This window comes from Phyllobates terribilis, unplaced genomic scaffold (assembly GCF_046119375.1).
Source record: "Phyllobates terribilis strain yellow unplaced genomic scaffold, ASM4611937v1 Scaffold_3__8_contigs__length_932513732, whole genome shotgun sequence".
NCBI classification, from domain to species: domain Eukaryota; kingdom Metazoa; phylum Chordata; class Amphibia; order Anura; family Dendrobatidae; genus Phyllobates; species Phyllobates terribilis.
Genome location: NW_027362763.1, coordinates 12995544 through 13020138, shown reverse-complemented (window position 1 = coordinate 13020138; position 24595 = coordinate 12995544). Strand labels below are relative to the sequence as shown.

Genomic DNA, 24595 nt, shown 5'->3' with positions numbered 1-24595 from the left:
CACACAACCACCACACGGCGATACAGCTCCACACAACCACCACACGGCGATATAGCTCCACACAACCACCACACGGCGATACAGCTCCACACAACCACCACACAGTGATATAGCTCCACATAACCACCACACGGCAATACAGCTCCACACAACCACCACACGGCGATATAGCTCCACATATCCACCACAAAGAGATACAGCTCCACATAGCCACCACACAGAGATACAGCTCCACACAACCACCACACAGAGATACAGCTCCACACAACCACCACACGGCGATACAGCTCCACATATCCACCACACAGAGATACAGATCCACACAACCAACACACAGCGATACAGCTCCACACAACCACCACATAGAGATACAGCTCCACATAACAGACATACAGCTCCACGTAACAACACACAGAGATACAGCTCCACACAACCACCGCACAGAGATACAGCTCCACACAACCACCACACAGAGACACAGCTCCACACAACTACCACACGGCGATACAGCTCCAAACAACCACCAAATGGCGATACAGCTCCACACAACCACCACACGGCGATAAAGCTCCACACAACCACCACGCGGCGATATAGCTCCACACAACCACCACACGACGATACAGCTCCACACGGCAATACAGCTCCACACGGCGATACAGCTCAAACAACCACCACACGGCGACACAGCTCCACACGGCAATACAGCTCCACACAACCACCACACGGCGATACAACTTCACACAACCACCACACGGTGATACAGCTCCACACAACAACCACACAGAGAAACAGGTCCACACAACCACCACACAGAGAAACAGCTCCACACAACCACCACACAGAGAAACAGCCCCACACAACCACCACACAGAGATACAGCTCCACATAACCACCACACAGAGACAGCTCCACACAACCACCACAGAGACACAGCTCCACATAAGCAAACACAGAGACACAGCTCCACATAACCACCACACAGACAAACAGCTCCACACAACCACCACACAGAGAAACAGCTCCACACACCACCACACAGCGATACAGCTACACATAACTAACACACAGCGATACAGCGCCACATAACCACCACACAGCGACACAGCTCCACATAACCACCACACAACGATACAGCTCCACATAACCACCACACAGAGACACAGGTCCACATAAGCACACACAGAGATACAGCTCCACATAACCACCACACATAGAAACAGCTCCACACAACCACCACACAGAGAAACAGCTCCACACAACCACCACACGGCGATACAGCTCCACACGGCGATACAGCTAGACACAACCACCACAAGGTGATATAGCTCCACACAACCACCACACGACGATACAGCTCCACACGACGATACAGCTCCACACAACCACCACACGGCGATACAGCTCCACATATCCACCACACAGAGATACAGATCCACACAACCAACACACAGCGATACAGCTCCAAACAACCACCACATAGAGATACAGCTCCACATAACAGAGATACAGCTCCAAGTAACAACACACAGCGATACAGCTCCACACAACCACCGCACAGAGATACAGCTCCACACAACCACCACAAAGAGACACAGCTCCACACAACTTCCACACAGCGATACAGCTTCACACAACCACCGCATGGCGATACAGCTCCACACAACCACCGCATGGCGATACAGCTCCACACAACCACCACACGGCAATATAGCTCCACACAACCATCACACAGCGATACAGCTCCACACAACCACCACACAGAGAAACAGCTCCACACAAACACCACACAGAGATACAGCTCCACACAACCACCACACGGCGATACAGCTCCACACAACCACCACACGGCGATACAGCTCCACACAACCACCACACAGTGATATAGCTCCACACAACCACCACACGGCAATACAGCTCCACACAACCACCACACGGCGATATAGCTCCACATATCCACCACAAAGAGATACAGCTCCACATAGCCACCACACAGAGATACAGCTCCACACAACCACCACACGGTGATACAGCTCCACATATCCACCACACAGAGATACAGATCCACACAACCAACACACAGCGATACAGCTCCACACAACCACAACATAGAGATACAGCTCCACATAACAGAGATGCAGCTCCACGTAACACACAGAGATACAGCTCCACACAACCACCGCACAGAGATACAGCTCCACACAACCACCGCACAGAGATACAGCTCCATATAACCACCACACAGAGACACAACTCCACACAACCACCACACAGAGACACAGCTCCACACAACTGCCACACAGCGATACAGCTCCAAACAACCACCACATGGCGACACAGCTCCACACAACCACCACACGGCGATAAAGCTCCACACAACCACCACACAACCACCACATGACGATAAAGCTCCACACGGCGATACAGCTCCACACAACCACCACACGGCGATACAACTTCACACAACCACCACACGGTGATACAGCTCCACACAACAACCACACAGAGAAACAGGTCCACACAACCACCACACAGAGAAACAGCTCCACACAAACACCACACAGAGAAACAGCTCCACACAACCACCACACAGAGAAACAGCTCCACACAACCACCACACGGCGATACAGCTCCACACGGCGATACAGCTAGACACAACCACCACAAGGTGATATAGCTCCACACAACCACCACACGACGATACAGCTCCACACGACGATACAGCTCCACACAACCACCACACGGCGATACAGCTCCACATATCCACCACACAGAGATACAGATCCACACAACCAACACACAGCGATACAGCTCCAAACAACCACCACATAGAGATACAGCTCCACATAACAGAGATACAGCTCCAAGTAACAACACACAGCGATACAGCTCCACACAACCACCGCACAGAGATACAGCTCCACACAACCACCACAAAGAGACACAGCTCCACACAACTTCCACACAGCGATACAGCTTCACACAACCACCGCATGGCGATACAGCTCCACACAACCACCGCATGGCGATACAGCTCCACACAACCACCACACGGCAATATAGCTCCACACAACCACCACACGATGATACAGATCCACACGGCGATACAGCTCCACACAACCACCACACAGAGAAACAGCTCCACACAAACACCACACAGAGATACAGCTCCACACAACCACCACACGGCGATACAGCTCCACACAACCACCACACGGCGATACAGCTCCACACAACCACCACACAGTGATATAGCTCCACACAACCACCACACGGCAATACAGCTCCACACAACCACCACACGGCGATATAGCTCCACATATCCACCACAAAGAGATACAGCTCCACATAGCCACCACACAGAGATACAGCTCCACACAACCACCACACGGTGATACAGCTCCACATATCCACCACACAGAGATACAGATCCACACAACCAACACACAGCGATACAGCTCCACACAACCACCACATAGAGATACAGCTCCACATAACAGAGATGCAGCTCCACGTAACACACAGAGATACAGCTCCACACAACCACCGCACAGAGATACAGCTCCACACAACCACCGCACAGAGATACAGCTCCATATAACCACCACACAGAGACACAACTCCACACAACCACCACACAGAGACACAGCTCCACACAACTGCCACACAGCGATACAGCTCCAAACAACCACCACATGGCGATACAGCTCCACACAACCACCACACGGCGATAAAGCTCCACACAACCACCACACAACCACCACACGACGATACAGCTCCACACGGCGATACAGCTCCACACAACCACCACACGGCGATACAACTTCACACAACCACCACACGGTGATACAGCTCCACACAACAACCACACAGAGAAACAGGTCCACACAACCACCACACAGAGAAACAGCTCCACACAAACACCACACAGAGAAACAGCTCCACACAACCACCACACAGAGAAACAGCTCCACACAACCACCACACAGAGATACAGCTCCACATAACCACCACACAGAGATACTGCTCCACACAACCACCACACAGAGATACAGCTCCACATAACCACCACACAGAGATACTGCTCCACACAACCACCACACAGAGATACAGCTCCACACAACCACCACAGAGACACAGCTCCACATAAGCAAACAAAGAGACACAGCTCCACATAACCACCACAAAGAGAAACAGTTCCACAAAACCACCACACAGAGAAACAGCTCCACACACCACCACACAGAGAAACAGCTCCACACACCACCACACAGCGATACAGCTCCACATAACCACCACACAGCGACACAGCTCCACATAACCACCACACAGCGATACAGCTCCACATTACCACCACACAGCAATACAGCTCCACACAACCACCACACAGCGATACAGCTCCACATAACCACCACACAGCGATACAGCTCCACATAGCCATCACACAACGATACAGCTCCACATAACCACCACACAGAGACACAGGTCCACATAACCACCACACATAGAAACAGCTCCACACAACCAACACACAGCGATACAGCTCCAAACAACCACCACATAGAGATACAGCTCCACATAACAGAGATACAGCTCCAAGTAACAACACACAGAGATACAGCTCCACACAACCACCACAAATAGACACAGCTCCACACAACTTCCACACAGCGATAAAGCTCCACACAACCACCACACGGTTATAAAGCTCCACACAACCACCACACGGCGATATAGCTCCACACAACCACCACACGACGATACAGATCCACACGGCGATACTGCTCCACACAGCCACCACACAGAGAAATAGCTCCACACAAACACCACACAGAGAAACAGCTCCACACAACCACCACACAGAGATACAGCTCCACATAACCACCACACAGAGATACAGCTCCACTCCACATAAGCACACACAGAGACACAGCTCCACATAACCACCACACAGACAAACAGCTCCACACAACCACCACAAAGAGAAACAGCTCCACAAAACCACCACACAGAGAAACAGCTCCACAAAACCACCACACAGAGAAACAGCTCCACACAACCACCACACAGAGAAACAGCTCCACACAATCACCACACAGAGATACAGCTCCACATAACCAACACAGCGATACAGCTTCACATAACCAACACACAGCGATACAGCTCCACATAACCACCACACAGCGATACAGCTCCACATAACCACCACACAGACATACAGCTCCACACAACCACCACACAGCGATACAGCTCCACACAACCACCACACATAGAAACAGCTCCGCACAACTGCCACACAGAGAAACAGCTCCACACAACCACCACACAGAGAAACAGCTCCACACAACCACCATACAGAGAAACAGCTCCACACAACCACCACACAGAGATACAGCTCCGCATAACCACCACACACGATACAGCTCCACATAACCACCACACACGATACAGCTCCACATAACCACCACACAGCAATACAGTTCCACATAACCACCATACTGAGATATAGCTCCATATAACCACCACATAGAAATACAGCTCCACATAACCACCACATAGAAATACAGCTCCTCACAACCACCACACAACGATACAGCTTCACACAACCACCACACGGCGATAAAGCTCCACACAACCACCACACGGCTATACAGCTCCACACAACCAGCACACGGCGATACAGCTCGACACGGCGATACAGCTCCACACAACCACCACACGGCGATACAACTTCACACAACCACCACACGGTGATACAGCTCCACACAACAACCACACAGAGAAACAGCTCCACACAAACACCACACAGAGAAACAGCTCCACACAACCACCACACAGAGATACAGCTCCACATAACCACCACACAGAGATACTGCTCCACACAACCACCACACAGAGATACAGCTCCACACAACCACCACAGAGACACAGCTCCACATAAGCACCACACAGCGATACAGCTCCACATAACTAACACACAGCGATACAGCTCCACATAACCAACACACACGATACAGCTCCACATAACTAACACACAGCAATACAGTTCCACATAACCACCATACTGAGATATAGCTCCACATAACCACCACATAGAAATACAGCTCCACATAACCACCACACAGTGATATAGCTCCACATAACCACCACATAGAAATACAGCTCCACACAACCACCACACAACGATACAGCTTCACACAACCACCACACGGCGATAAAGCTCCACACAACCACCACACGGCGATATAGCTCCACACAACCACCACACGACGATACAGCTCCACACGGCGATACAGCTCCACACAACCAGCACACAGAGAAACAGCTCCACACACCACCACACAGCGATACAGCTCCACATAACCAACACACAGCGATACAGCTCCACATAACCAACACACAACGATACAGCTCCACATAGCCATCACACAACGATACAGCTCCACATATCCACCACACAGACACAGGTCCACATAAGCACCACACGGCGATACAGCTCCACACGGCGATACAGCTAGACACAACCACCACAAGGTGATATAGCTCCACACAACCACCACACGACGATACAGCTCCACACGACGATACAGCTCCACACAACCACCACACGGCGATACAGCTCCACATATCCACCACACAGAGATACAGATCCACACAACCAACACACAGCGATACAGCTCCAAACAACCACCACATAGAGATACAGCTCCACATAACAGAGATACAGCTCCAAGTAACAACACACAGAGATACAGCTCCACACAACCACTGCAAAGAGATACAGCTCCACACAACCACCACAAAGAGACACAGCTCCACACAACTTTCACACAGCGATACAGCTCCACACAACCACCGCATGGCGATACAGCTCCACACAACCACCACACGGCGATACAGCTCCACACAACCACCACACGGCGACATAGCTCCACACAACCACCACACGACGATACAGATCCACACGGCGATACAGCTCCACACAACCACCACACAGAGAAACAGCTCCACACAAACACCACACAGAGAAACAGCTCCACACAACCACCACACAGAGATACAGCTCCACATAACCACCACACAGAGATACTGCTCCACACAACCACAACAGAGACACAGCTCAACATAAGCACACACAGAGACACAGCTCCACATAACCACCACACAGACAAACAGCTCCACACAACTACCAAACAGAGACACAGCTTCACACAACCACCACAAAGAGAAACAGCTCCACAAAACCACCACACAGAGAAACAGCTCCACACAACCACCACACAGAGAAACAGCTCCACACAACCACCACACAGAGAAACAGCTCCACACAATCACCACACAGAGATACAGCTCCACATAACCACCACACAGCGATACAGCTCCGCACAACCACCACACAGCGATACAGCTCCACATAACGACCACACACGATACAGCTCCACATAACCACCACATAGAATTACAGCTCCACATAACCACCACATAGAAATACAGCTCCACATAACCACCACACAGTGATATAGCTCCACATAACCACCACATAGAAATACAGCTCCACACAACCACCACACAGCGATACAGCTTCACACAACTACCACACGGCGATACAGCTCCACACAACCACCACACAGCGATATAGCTCCACACAACCACCACACGGCAATACAGCTCCGCACAACCACCACACGGCGATATAGCTCCACACAACAACCACACGGCGATACAGCTCCATACAGCGATACAGTTCCACATATCCACCACACAGAGATACAGATCCACACAACCACCACACAGTGATACAGCTCCACACAAACACCACATAGAGATACAGCTCCGCATAATAGAGATACAGCTCCACATAACCACAGCACAGAGACACAGCTCCACACAACCACCACACAGCGAAACAGCTCCACACAACCACCACACGGCGATACAGCTCCACACAACCACCACACGGCGATACAGCTCCACACAACCATCACACGGCGATACAGCTCCACACAACAACCACACGGCGATACAGCTCCATACAGCGATACAGTTCCACATATCCACCACACAGAGATACAGATCCACACAACCACCACACAGTGATACAGCTCCACACAAACACCACATAGAGATACAGCTCCGCATAATAGAGATACAGCTCCACATAACCACACAGAGAGATACAGCTCCACACAACCACAGCACAGAGACACAGCTCCACACAACCACCACACAGCGAAACAGCTCCACACAACCACCACACGGCGATACAGCTCCACACAACCACCACACGGCGATACAGCTCCACACAACCATCACACGGCGATACAGCTCCACACAACCACCACACGGCGATATAGCTCCACACAACCACCACACGACGATACAGCTCCACACGATGATACAGCTCCACACAACCATCACACAGCGATACAGCTCCACACGGCGATACAGCTCCACACAACCATCACACAGCAATACAGCTCCACACGGCGATACAGTTCCACACAACCACCACAAGGCGATACAGCTCCAAACAACCACCACATGGCGATACAGCTCCACATATCCACCACACAGTGTTACAGCTCCACACAACCACCACACAGCAATACAGCTCCACACAACCACCACACAGCAATACAGCTCCAAACAACCACTACACGGCGATACAGCTCCACATATCCAACACACAGAGATACAGCTCCACACAACCATCACACAGCGATATAGCTCCACACAACCACCACACGGCAATTCAGCTCCACGCAACCACCACACGACGATACAGCTCCACACGACGATACAGTTCCACACAACCACCACACAGAGATACAGCTCCACATAACCACCACACAGAGACACAGCTCTACACAACCACCACATGGCGATACAGCTCCACACAACCACCACACGGCGATACAGCTCCACACAACCATCACACGGCGATATAGCTCCACACAACCACCACATGACGATACAGCTCCACACGACGATACAGCTCCACACAACCATCACACGGCGATACAGCTCCACACGGCGATACAGCTCCACACAACCACCACACGGCCATACAGCTCCAAACAACCACCACATGGCGATACAGCTCCACATATCCACGACACAGAGCTACAGCTCCACACAACCACCACACAACCACCACACAGCAATACAGCTCCACACAACCACTACACAGCGATACAGCTCCACACAACCACCACACAGCGATATAGCTCCCCACAACCACCACACTGAGATACAACTCCACACAACCACCACACAGCGATATAGCTCCACACAACCATGACACGGCAATTCAGCTCCACGCAACCACCACACGACGATACAGCTCCTCACGACGATACAGCTCCACATAACCACCACACAGAGATACAGCTCCACACAACCACCACACAGCGATATAGCTCCACACAAACATCACACGGCGATACAGCTCCATACAGCGATAAAGCTCCACATATCCACCACACAGAGATACAGATCCACATAACCACCACAGAGATACAGATCCACACAAACACCACATAGAGATACAGCTCCACATAACCACACACAGAGATACAGCTTCACACAACCACCACACAGCGATACAGCTCCACACAACCTCCATATACAGCTCCACATAACAGAGATACAGATCCACACAACCACCACACAGAGATACAGCTCCACATAACAACCACACAGAGACACAGCTCCACACAACCACCACACAGCGATACAGCTCCACACAACCACCACATGGCGATACAGCGCCACACAACCACCACACGGCGATACAGCTCCACACAACCACCACACGACGATACAGCTCCAAACAACCACCACACGGCAATACAGCTCCATATGGCGATACAGCTCCACACAACCACCACACAGCGATAAAGCTCCACAAAACCACCACACGACAATACAGCTCCAAACAACCACCACATGGTGATACAGCTCCACATATCCACCACACAGAGATACAGCTCCACATAACCCCCACACAACCACCGCACGACGATACAGTTCCACACAACCACCACACAGAGATACAGCTCCACATAACCACCACACGGCGATACAGCTCCACACAACCACCACACGGCGATACAGCTCGACACAACCATCACACGGCGATACAGCTCCACACAACCACCACACGGCGATATAGCTTCAAACGACGATACAGCTCCACACAACCATCACACGGCGATACAGCTCCACACGGCGATACAGCTCCACACAACCACCACACGGCGATACAGCTCCAAACAGCCACCACATGGCGATACAGCTCCACATATCCACCACACAGTGCTACAGCTCCACACAACCACCACACAACCACCACACAGCAATACAGCTCCACACAACCACTACACGGTGATACAGCTCCACATATCCAACACACAGAGATACAGCTCCACACAACCACCACACAGCGATATAGCTCCACACAACCACCACACGACGACACAGCTCCACACGACGATACAATTCCACACAACCACCACACAGAGATACAGCTCCACATAACCACCACACAGAGACACAGCTCCACACAACCACCACACAGCGATACAGCTCCACACAACCACCACACGGCGATACAGCTCCACACAACCACCACACGGCGATACAGCTCCACACAACCATCACACGGCGATACAGCTCCACACAACCACCACACGGCGATATTGCTCCACACTACCACCACACGACAATACAGCTCCACACGACGATACAGCTCCACACGACGATACAGCTCCACACAACCACCACACGGCGATACAGCTCCAAACAACCACCACATGGCGATACAGCTCCACATATCCACGACACAGAGCTACAGCTCCACACAACCACCACACAGCAATACAGCTCCACACAACCACTACACAGCGATACAGCTCCACACAACCACCACACAGCGATATAGCTCCACACAACCACCACACGGCGATACAGCTCCACATATCCACCACACAGAGATACAGCTCCACACAACCACCACACAGAGATATAGCTCCAAACAACCACCACACGACAATTCAGCTCCACGCAACCACCACACGACGATACAGCTCCACACGACGATACAGTTCCACACAACCACCACACAACCACCACACAGCAATACAGCTCCACACAACCACTACACAGAGATATAGCTCCACACAACCACCACACGGCAATTCAGCTCCACGCAACCACCACACGTCGATACAGCTCCACATGACGATACAGTTGAACACAACCACCACACAGAAATACAGGTCCACATAACCACCACACAGAGACACAGCTCCACACAACCACCACACAGCGAAACAGCTCCACACAACCACCACACGGCGATACAGCTCCACACAACCACCACACGGCGATACAGCTCCACACAACCATCACACGGCGATACAGCTCCACACAACCACCACACGGCGATATAGCTCCACACAACCACCACACGACGATACAGCTCCACACGACGATCACACGGCGTTACAGCTCCACACGGCGATACAACTCCACACAACCACCACACGGCGATACAGCTCCAAACAACCACCACATGGCGATACAGCTCCACATATCCACGACACAGAGCTACAGCTCCACACAACCACCACACAGCGATACAGCTCCACACAACCACTACACGGTGATACAGCTCCACACAACCACCACACGGCGATATAGCTCCACACAACCACCACACGGCGATACAGCTCCACACAACCACCACACGGCGATACAGCTCCACACAACCATCACACGGCGATACAGCTCCACACAACCACCACACGGCGATATAGCTCCACACAACCACCACACGACGATACAGCTCCACACGACGATCACACGGCGTTACAGCTCCACACGGCGATACAACTCCACACAACCACCACACGGCGATACAGCTCCAAACAACCACCACACGGCGATACAGCTCCACATATCCACGACACAGAGCTACAGCTCCACACAACCACCACACGGCGATACAGCTCCACACAACCACCACACGACGATACAGATCCACACGGCGATACTGCTCCACACAGCCACCACACAGAGAAATAGCTCCACACAAACACCACACAGAGAAACAGCTCCACACAACCACCACACAGAGATACAGCTCCACATAACCACCACACAGAGATACAGCTCCACTCCACATAAGCACACACAGAGACACAGCTCCACATAACCACCACACAGACAAACAGCTCCACACAACCACCACAAAGAGAAACAGCTCCACAAAACCACCACACAGAGAAACAGCTCCACAAAACCACCACACAGAGAAACAGCTCCACACAACCACCACACAGAGAAACAGCTCCACACAATCACCACACAGAGATACAGCTCCACATAACCAACACAGCGATACAGCTTCACATAACCAACACACAGCGATACAGCTCCACATAACCACCACACAGCGATACAGCTCCACATAACCACCACACAGACATACAGCTCCACACAACCACCACACAGCGATACAGCTCCACACAACCACCACACATAGAAACAGCTCCGCACAACTGCCACACAGAGAAACAGCTCCACACAACCACCACACAGAGAAACAGCTCCACACAACCACCATACAGAGAAACAGCTCCACACAACCACCACACAGAGATACAGCTCCGCATAACCACCACACACGATACAGCTCCACATAACCACCACACACGATACAGCTCCACATAACCACCACACAGCAATACAGTTCCACATAACCACCATACTGAGATATAGCTCCATATAACCACCACATAGAAATACAGCTCCACATAACCACCACATAGAAATACAGCTCCTCACAACCACCACACAACGATACAGCTTCACACAACCACCACACGGCGATAAAGCTCCACACAACCACCACACGGCTATACAGCTCCACACAACCAGCACACGGCGATACAGCTCGACACGGCGATACAGCTCCACACAACCACCACACGGCGATACAACTTCACACAACCACCACACGGTGATACAGCTCCACACAACAACCACACAGAGAAACAGCTCCACACAAACACCACACAGAGAAACAGCTCCACACAACCACCACACAGAGATACAGCTCCACATAACCACCACACAGAGATACTGCTCCACACAACCACCACACAGAGATACAGCTCCACACAACCACCACAGAGACACAGCTCCACATAAGCACCACACAGCGATACAGCTCCACATAACTAACACACAGCGATACAGCTCCACATAACCAACACACACGATACAGCTCCACATAACTAACACACAGCAATACAGTTCCACATAACCACCATACTGAGATATAGCTCCACATAACCACCACATAGAAATACAGCTCCACATAACCACCACACAGTGATATAGCTCCACATAACCACCACATAGAAATACAGCTCCACACAACCACCACACAACGATACAGCTTCACACAACCACCACACGGCGATAAAGCTCCACACAACCACCACACGGCGATATAGCTCCACACAACCACCACACGACGATACAGCTCCACACGGCGATACAGCTCCACACAACCAGCACACAGAGAAACAGCTCCACACACCACCACACAGCGATACAGCTCCACATAACCAACACACAGCGATACAGCTCCACATAACCAACACACAACGATACAGCTCCACATAGCCATCACACAACGATACAGCTCCACATATCCACCACACAGACACAGGTCCACATAAGCACCACACGGCGATACAGCTCCACACGGCGATACAGCTAGACACAACCACCACAAGGTGATATAGCTCCACACAACCACCACACGACGATACAGCTCCACACGACGATACAGCTCCACACAACCACCACACGGCGATACAGCTCCACATATCCACCACACAGAGATACAGATCCACACAACCAACACACAGCGATACAGCTCCAAACAACCACCACATAGAGATACAGCTCCACATAACAGAGATACAGCTCCAAGTAACAACACACAGAGATACAGCTCCACACAACCACTGCAAAGAGATACAGCTCCACACAACCACCACAAAGAGACACAGCTCCACACAACTTTCACACAGCGATACAGCTCCACACAACCACCGCATGGCGATACAGCTCCACACAACCACCACACGGCGATACAGCTCCACACAACCACCACACGGCGACATAGCTCCACACAACCACCACACGACGATACAGATCCACACGGCGATACAGCTCCACACAACCACCACACAGAGAAACAGCTCCACACAAACACCACACAGAGAAACAGCTCCACACAACCACCACACAGAGATACAGCTCCACATAACCACCACACAGAGATACTGCTCCACACAACCACAACAGAGACACAGCTCAACATAAGCACACACAGAGACACAGCTCCACATAACCACCACACAGACAAACAGCTCCACACAACTACCAAACAGAGACACAGCTTCACACAACCACCACAAAGAGAAACAGCTCCACAAAACCACCACACAGAGAAACAGCTCCACACAACCACCACACAGAGAAACAGCTCCACACAACCACCACACAGAGAAACAGCTCCACACAATCACCACACAGAGATACAGCTCCACATAACCACCACACAGCGATACAGCTCCGCACAACCACCACACAGCGATACAGCTCCACATAACGACCACACACGATACAGCTCCACATAACCACCACATAGAATTACAGCTCCACATAACCACCACATAGAAATACAGCTCCACATAACCACCACACAGTGATATAGCTCCACATAACCACCACATAGAAATACAGCTCCACACAACCACCACACAGCGATACAGCTTCACACAACTACCACACGGCGATACAGCTCCACACAACCACCACACAGCGATATAGCTCCACACAACCACCACACGGCAATACAGCTCCGCACAACCACCACACGGCGATATAGCTCCACACAACAACCACACGGCGATACAGCTCCATACAGCGATACAGTTCCACATATCCACCACACAGAGATACAGATCCACACAACCACCACACAGTGATACAGCTCCACACAAACACCACATAGAGATACAGCTCCGCATAATAGAGATACAGCTCCACATAACCACAGCACAGAGACACAGCTCCACACAACCACCACACAGCGAAACAGCTCCACACAACCACCACACGGCGATACAGCTCCACACAACCACCACACGGCGATACAGCTCCACACAACCATCACACGGCGATACAGCTCCACACAACAACCACACGGCGATACAGCTCCATACAGCGATACAGTTCCACATATCCACCACACAGAGATACAGATCCACACAACCACCACACAGTGATACAGCTCCACACAAACACCACATAGAGATACAGCTCCGCATAATAGAGATACAGCTCCACATAACCACACAGAGAGATACAGCTCCACACAACCACAGCACAGAGACACAGCTCCACACAACCACCACACAGCGAAACAGCTCCACACAACCACCACACGGCGATACAGCTCCACACAACCACCACACGGCGATACAGCTCCACACAACCATCACACGGCGATACAGCTCCACACAACCACCACACGGCGATATAGCTCCACACAACCACCACACGACGATACAGCTCCACACGATGATACAGCTCCACACAACCATCACACAGCGATACAGCTCCACACGGCGATACAGCTCCACACAACCATCACACAGCAATACAGCTCCACACGGCGATACAGTTCCACACAACCACCACAAGGCGATACAGCTCCAAACAACCACCACATGGCGATACAGCTCCACATATCCACCACACAGTGTTACAGCTCCACACAACCACCACACAGCAATACAGCTCCACACAACCACCACACAGCAATACAGCTCCAAACAACCACTACACGGCGATACAGCTCCACATATCCAACACACAGAGATACAGCTCCACACAACCATCACACAGCGATATAGCTCCACACAACCACCACACGGCAATTCAGCTCCACGCAACCACCACACGACGATACAGCTCCACACGACGATACAGTTCCACACAACCACCACACAGAGATACAGCTCCACATAACCACCACACAGAGACACAGCTCTACACAACCACCACATGGCGATACAGCTCCACACAACCACCACACGGCGATACAGCTCCACACAACCATCACACGGCGATATAGCTCCACACAACCACCACATGACGATACAGCTCCACACGACGATACAGCTCCACACAACCATCACACGGCGATACAGCTCCACACGGCGATACAGCTCCACACAACCACCACACGGCCATACAGCTCCAAACAACCACCACATGGCGATACAGCTCCACATATCCACGACACAGAGCTACAGCTCCACACAACCACCACACAACCACCACACAGCAATACAGCTCCACACAACCACTACACAGCGATACAGCTCCACACAACCACCACACAGCGATATAGCTCCCCACAACCACCACACTGAGATACAACTCCACACAACCACCACACAGCGATATAGCTCCACACAACCATGACACGGCAATTCAGCTCCACGCAACCACCACACGACGATACAGCTCCTCACGACGATACAGCTCCACATAACCACCACACAGAGATACAGCTCCACACAACCACCACACAGCGATATAGCTCCACACAAACATCACACGGCGATACAGCTCCATACAGCGATAAAGCTCCACATATCCACCACACAGAGATACAGATCCACATAACCACCACAGAGATACAGATCCACACAAACACCACATAGAGATACAGCTCCACATAACCACACACAGAGATACAGCTTCACACAACCACCACACAGCGATACAGCTCCACACAACCTCCATATACAGCTCCACATAACAGAGATACAGATCCACACAACCACCACACAGAGATACAGCTCCACATAACAACCACACAGAGACACAGCTCCACACAACCACCACACAGCGATACAGCTCCACACAACCACCACATGGCGATACAGCGCCACACAACCACCACACGGCGATACAGCTCCACACAACCACCACACGACGATACAGCTCCAAACAACCACCACACGGCAATACAGCTCCATATGGCGATACAGCTCCACACAACCACCACACAGCGATAAAGCTCCACAAAACCACCACACGACAATACAGCTCCAAACAACCACCACATGGTGATACAGCTCCACATATCCACCACACAGAGATACAGCTCCACATAACCCCCACACAACCACCGCACGACGATACAGTTCCACACAACCACCACACAGAGATACAGCTCCACATAACCACCACACGGCGATACAGCTCCACACAACCACCACACGGCGATACAGCTCGACACAACCATCACACGGCGATACAGCTCCACACAACCACCACACGGCGATATAGCTTCAAACGACGATACAGCTCCACACAACCATCACACGGCGATACAGCTCCACACGGCGATACAGCTCCACACAACCACCACACGGCGATACAGCTCCAAACAGCCACCACATGGCGATACAGCTCCACATATCCACCACACAGTGCTACAGCTCCACACAACCACCACACAACCACCACACAGCAATACAGCTCCACACAACCACTACACGGTGATACAGCTCCACATATCCAACACACAGAGATACAGCTCCACACAACCACCACACAGCGATATAGCTCCACACAACCACCACACGACGACACAGCTCCACACGACGATACAATTCCACACAACCACCACACAGAGATACAGCTCCACATAACCACCACACAGAGACACAGCTCCACACAACCACCACACAGCGATACAGCTCCACACAACCACCACACGGCGATACAGCTCCACACAACCACCACACGGCGATACAGCTCCACACAACCATCACACGGCGATACAGCTCCACACAACCACCACACGGCGATATTGCTCCACACTACCACCACACGACAATACAGCTCCACACGACGATACAGCTCCACACGACGATACAGCTCCACACAACCACCACACGGCGATACAGCTCCAAACAACCACCACATGGCGATACAGCTCCACATATCCACGACACAGAGCTACAGCTCCACACAACCACCACACAGCAATACAGCTCCACACAACCACTACACAGCGATACAGCTCCACACAACCACCACACAGCGATATAGCTCCACACAACCACCACACGGCGATACAGCTCCACATATCCACCACACAGAGATACAGCTCCACACAACCACCACACAGAGATATAGCTCCAAACAACCACCACACGACAATTCAGCTCCACGCAACCACCACACGACGATACAGCTCCACACGACGATACAGTTCCACACAACCACCACACAACCACCACACAGCAATACAGCTCCACACAACCACTACACAGAGATATAGCTCCACACAACCACCACACGGCAATTCAGCTCCACGCAACCACCACACGTCGATACAGCTCCACATGACGATACAGTTGAACACAACCACCACACAGAAATACAGGTCCACATAACCACCACACAGAGACACAGCTCCACACAACCACCACACAGCGAAACAGCTCCACACAACCACCACACGGCGATACAGCTCCACACAACCACCACACGGCGATACAGCTCCACACAACCATCACACGGCGATACAGCTCCACACAACCACCACACGGCGATATAGCTCCACACAACCACCACACGACGATACAGCTCCACACGACGATCACACGGCGTTACAGCTCCACACGGCGATACAACTCCACACAACCACCACACGGCGATACAGCTCCAAACAACCACCACATGGCGATACAGCTCCACATATCCACGACACAGAGCTACAGCTCCACACAACCACCACACAGCGATACAGCTCCACACAACCACTACACGGTGATACAGCTCCACACAACCACCACACGGCGATATAGCTCCACACAACCACCACACGGCGATACAGCTCCACACAACCACCACACGGCGATACAGCTCCACACAACCATCACACGGCGATACAGCTCCACACAACCACCACACGGCGATATAGCTCCACACAACCACCACACGACGATACAGCTCCACACGACGATCACACGGCGTTACAGCTCCACACGGCGATACAACTCCACACAACCACCACACGGCGATACAGCTCCAAACAACCACCACACGGCGATACAGCTCCACATATCCACGACACAGAGCTACAGCTCCACACAACCACCACACGGCGATACAGCTCCACACAACCACTACACGGTGATACAGCTCCACACAACCACCACACGGCGATATAGCTCCACACAACCACCACACGGCGATACCACTCCAAATATCCACCACACAGAGATACAGCTCCACACAACCACCACACGGCAATTCAGCTCCACGCAACCACCACAAGACGGTACAGCTCCACACGACGATACAGTTCCACACAACCACCACACAGAAATACAGCTCCACATAACCACCACACAGAGACACAGCTCCACGCAACCAGCACACGGCGATACAGCTGCAAACAACCACCACATGGCGATACAGCTCCACATATCCACGACACAGAGCTACAGCTCCACACAACCACCACACAGTGATACAGCTCCACACAACCACTACACGGCGATACAGCTCCACACAAGCACCACACGGCAATTCAGCTCCACCCAACCACCACACAGAGATACAGCTCCACGCAACCACCACACGATGATACAGCTCCACACGACGATACAGCTCCACACGACGATACAGCTCCACACGACGATACAGCTCCACACGACGATACAGCTCCACACGACGATACAGCTCCACATAACCACCACACAGAGATACAGCTCCACACAACCACCACACAGCGATACAGCTCCACACAACCACCACAAGGCGATACAGCTCCATACAGCGATAAAGCTCCACATATCCACCACACAGAGATACAGATCCACATATCCACCACACAGAGATACAGATCCACACAACCACCACATAGAGATACAGCTCCACATAACAGAGATACAGCTCCACACAACCACCGCACAGAGATACAGCTCCACACACCCACCATATACAGCTCCACATAACAGAGATACAGATCCACACAACCACCACACAGAGATACAGCTCCACATAACAGAGATACAGCTCCACACAACCACCACACAGAGACACAGCTCCACACAACCACGACACAGCGATACAGCTCCACACAACCACCACATGGCGATACAGCTCCACACAACCACCACACGGCGATACAGCTCCACACAACCACCACACGGCGATACAGCTCCACACAACCACCACACAGCGATACCGCTCCACGCAACCACCATGCGGCGATATAGCTCCACACATCCACCATACGACGATACAGCTCCACACGACGATACAGCTCCACACAACCATTACACGGCGATACAGCTCCACACGGCAATACAGCTCCACACAACCAGCACACGGCGATACAGCTCCAAACAACCACCACATGGCGATACAGCTCCACATATCCACGACACAGAGCTACAGCTCCACACAACCACTACACGGCGACACAGCTCCACACAACCACCACACAATGATACAGCTCCAAACAACCACCACATGGTGATACAGCTCCACATATCCACCACACAGATACAGCTCCACATATCCACCACACAACCACCACACAGGGATACAGCTCCACACAACCACTACACGGTGATACAGCTCCACACAACCACCACACGGCAATACAGCTCCACACAACCACCACAGGGCGATATAGCTCCACACAATCACTACACGACTATACAGCTCCACACGACGATGCAGCTCCACACAACCACCACACGGCAATACATCTCCAAACAGCGATACAGCTCCACACAAGCACCACACGGCGATAAAGCTCCACACAAGCACCACACGGCGATATAGCTCCACACAAGCACCACACGGCGATATAGCTCCACACAACCACCACACGGCGATACAGCTCCACACAACAACCACATGGAGTTACAGCTCCACATAACCACCACATGGAGTTACAGCTCCACATAACCACCACATGGAGTTACAGCTCCACATAACCACCACATGGAGTTACAGCTCCACATAACCACCACATGGAGTTACAGCTCCACATAACCACCACATGGAGTTACAGCTCCACATAACCACCACATGGAGTTACACCTCCACACAACCACCACACGGCGATACAGCTCCACACAACCACCACATGGCGATACAGCTCCACACAACCACCACATGGCGATACAGCTCCACACAACCACCACACAGTGATACAGCTCCACATAACCACTATACTGAGATACAGCTCCACACAACTACCACACAGAGATACAGCTCCACACAACCACCACACAGAGATACAGCTCCACACAACCACCACACAGAGATACAGCTCCACACAACCACCACACAGAGATACAGCTCCACACAACCACCACACAGAGATACAGCTCCACACAACCACCACACAGAGATACAGCTCCACATAACCACTATACTGAGATACAGCTCCACATAACCGCCACATGGAGTTACAGCTCCACATAACCGCCACATGGAGTTACAGCTCCACATAACCACCACATGGAGTTACAGCTCCACATAACCACCACATGGAGTTACAGCTCCACATAACCACCACATGGAGTTACAGCTCCACATAACCACTACATGGAGTTACAGCTCCACATAACCACCACATGGAGTTACAGCTCCACATAACCACCACATGGAGTTACAGCTCCACATAACCACCACATGGAGTTACAGCTCCACATAACCACCACATGGAGTTACAGCTCCACATAACCACCACATGGAGTTACAGCTCCACATAACCACCACATGGAGATACAGCTCCACATAACCACCACATGGAGATACAGCTCCACATAACCACCACATGGAGATACAGCTCCACATAACCACCACATGGAGATACAGCTCCACATAACCACCACATGGAGATACAGCTCCACATAACCACCACATGGAGATACAGCTCCACTTAACCACCACATGGAGATACAGCTCCACATAACCACCACATGGAGATACAGCTCCACATAACCACCACATGGAGATACAGCTCCACATAACCACCACATGGAGATTCAGCACATGGACTGGATTGGCTGATGGAGAAAGTTATCATATTTCCCTGTTCTCTAATTTGGCCCGGAGATAATTTTGTGGCCCCGTCTGCACAGATTTATGACGACACTCACCCAATAATACAGCTGTGATGGCACAGAAAATCACAAGGAAACCAATAATCAGCCACAGTGGCATCCTCGCCGATCTCCGACAGCAAGAGCGCTGAAAGAGAAACACGTCCATGACACATCAGGCGTAGAAATGTCCAAAATAAGAGGGCTAGCGTGGTCACATATGGTGTAATGTCTGGAGGTTATATCAGTACTGGAGCGTTATAAGAGATATATGATATAAAGAAGGATCATATAGAGGCTTCCTGCATGTTTCTACAATTCCTGTCACTTATCCTCTGAAGAACATTACCATCAGTCTCTCCTCTGACCTGGCTGATACCAGAGGACAGTAGGATGCTCTGCACACAGATCTCCTGCTCTGCCAGTGCTGGTGTTTGTGTATTTTTTTATTTTCCAAGTGTTCGGACTCTAAGGCTATGTTCACACACGTTGTGTTTTGCTGCGTATTTTGCAGTAGATTTTTATGCAAATTTTCAGCTGCGTTTTGCAAAGTCTATGAGAAACCAGAATTCTCTGTTCACACATCTTGTGTTTTTTTTTTTTTACGGTGTATTTTCTGCTTTGATTGGGTTTTTGGAAAATAAAGCATGTCACTTCTTTCAGCATTTTTTCAGTGTTTTTTCAGTGTTTTTCCCCTTAGGAAGTAATGGGTGGTGAAAAAAACGCCGAAACAAGCACCAAAAACACAGGTAAATTTTTTCAGCGTTTTTGACGGCAAAATAGAATGGGGGTCTATTTTTTGATTAACCATCTTTTCTTGGTCACTGAGATGGTAGTTTGTATAAGGAGTGTTTAATTAAATTAGTGATGTGTATATTGTAAACATTGGCTGAGCTACGTGTGAGATTGAACAATACCTGTGGCCCAGGGAGGTGTGAAATTGAACAATGCCTGTGGCCCAGGGAGGTGTGAAATTGAACAATGCCTGTGCATTGGCAGACCCCACAGTGTGAAAATAAATAAGAAAGAATATACACAGATGTACAGATCCAAATTCCAAAGGAAACAGTCCATATAAAAAAGGCAGTTGATCCAGAACTTCCGATAAAACTTACATTTTTATTTAGGAACCTAGGTTATGAATAAGAAGTATCACTTCGAAACGCGTCAACCAACATTATGATTGCATCTCCCTTGGGACTATTTCCTAAGATGATATACTTTTCCATACATTTATGTGGATTTTTTATGGAACTATATATTTTTATGGATGAATTTTCCTAAATAAAATTATACGTTTTATCGGAAATGCTGGATCAACTGCCTTTGTTATATGGACTGTGAAAGTAAATAGTGTCATACAAAATCAATGCATGGCCAATGTCTAAACTATTCCTGAACAATTCACCTCCCCCACTATGCCAATGAGATTTTTTTTTTCACAGGACTTCATGTACATGCATAAATAGAGACAGAAGGACAGCGAAAAAAACGCTGAAAAAAACGCATCAAAAACGCATCAAATCCTGAGTTTTTGACGCAGCTGAGATCAGTTTTGCTGCAGATTTCTGACTGAAAAAAAAAACACAACATGTGGGAATATAGCCTTAGATGTTACAGATGTATCATCTCATCATAGTGGAGGAGGATGGGGGTAATCATGGACGTTGCGTCACTTACTGATTTCTTCCTCTGCTTCTTCTCTTCTTCCACGTCTGAGTCTCCGCATCTGTCCAGAAGTGACTTTTCCTCTCGTGGAGTCTAAAGAAATAATCACATTTTGGAGTTTAAGGTGCACAGTAAAGAGAACAGAAAATAGAGTGCGGCAGTCTAGAGTGCCAGTAATGTGGAGTATGAAGTGCTGAGCATGTAAGGGTGTGACAGGGACGTTTGTAAAATGTGCTATGACGTGGTTTTATTGCATTTTTATGTCTGTTGTAAAATGTGAAACTCCTTGGAATCTTATAGGTACTAATTAATTCAGTTATTATAATGTAACTATTGTACAATTTGAGTAATGTGTAGTACATAGGGAAAGTATAGAGTTAGGTTTAGGACATAAGGATTAGAATAGGGAAATATGCAGTGGTGGGAATACTAGTGGCAGGATATAGTGGACAGGTTAATATACAGTTAATATGTTTGGGACCAGCCCAGCATGGGAGGGGAAAAAGGTCATACAAAAAGGGGAACACTTCCTGATTAGAATAGAGAGTTCAAGGCCAGAGGGCTGGAGGAACAAGAAGTACATAGTGTTCTGGCAGTGTGAGAACGTCGGCAATTTTCAGTGGACATTCCTGTAAAGTCCAGGGCCTACGGCCCAAACTAGGTGCTGGGAAGAGTGCCTTATTCCC

General features: G+C 50.5%; 1 protein-coding gene across 2 annotated transcripts in view; it reads right to left on the bottom strand.

Annotated features, from left to right (window-relative positions):
- The window catches only part of LOC141258678 (uncharacterized), an 80669-nt gene that overhangs the window by 15924 nt on the left and 40150 nt on the right, over nucleotides 1-24595 (bottom strand). For both annotated transcript variants that reach the window (XM_073673668.1, XM_073673669.1), the window contains exons 6-7: nucleotides 23922-24002; nucleotides 22299-22389 (exon numbers count right to left, since the gene is read on the bottom strand). In XM_073673668.1, coding sequence (XP_073529769.1) covers nucleotides 22299-22389; nucleotides 23922-24002 — 172 coding nt within the window. The remainder of the gene's footprint in view (nucleotides 1-22298; nucleotides 22390-23921; nucleotides 24003-24595) is intronic.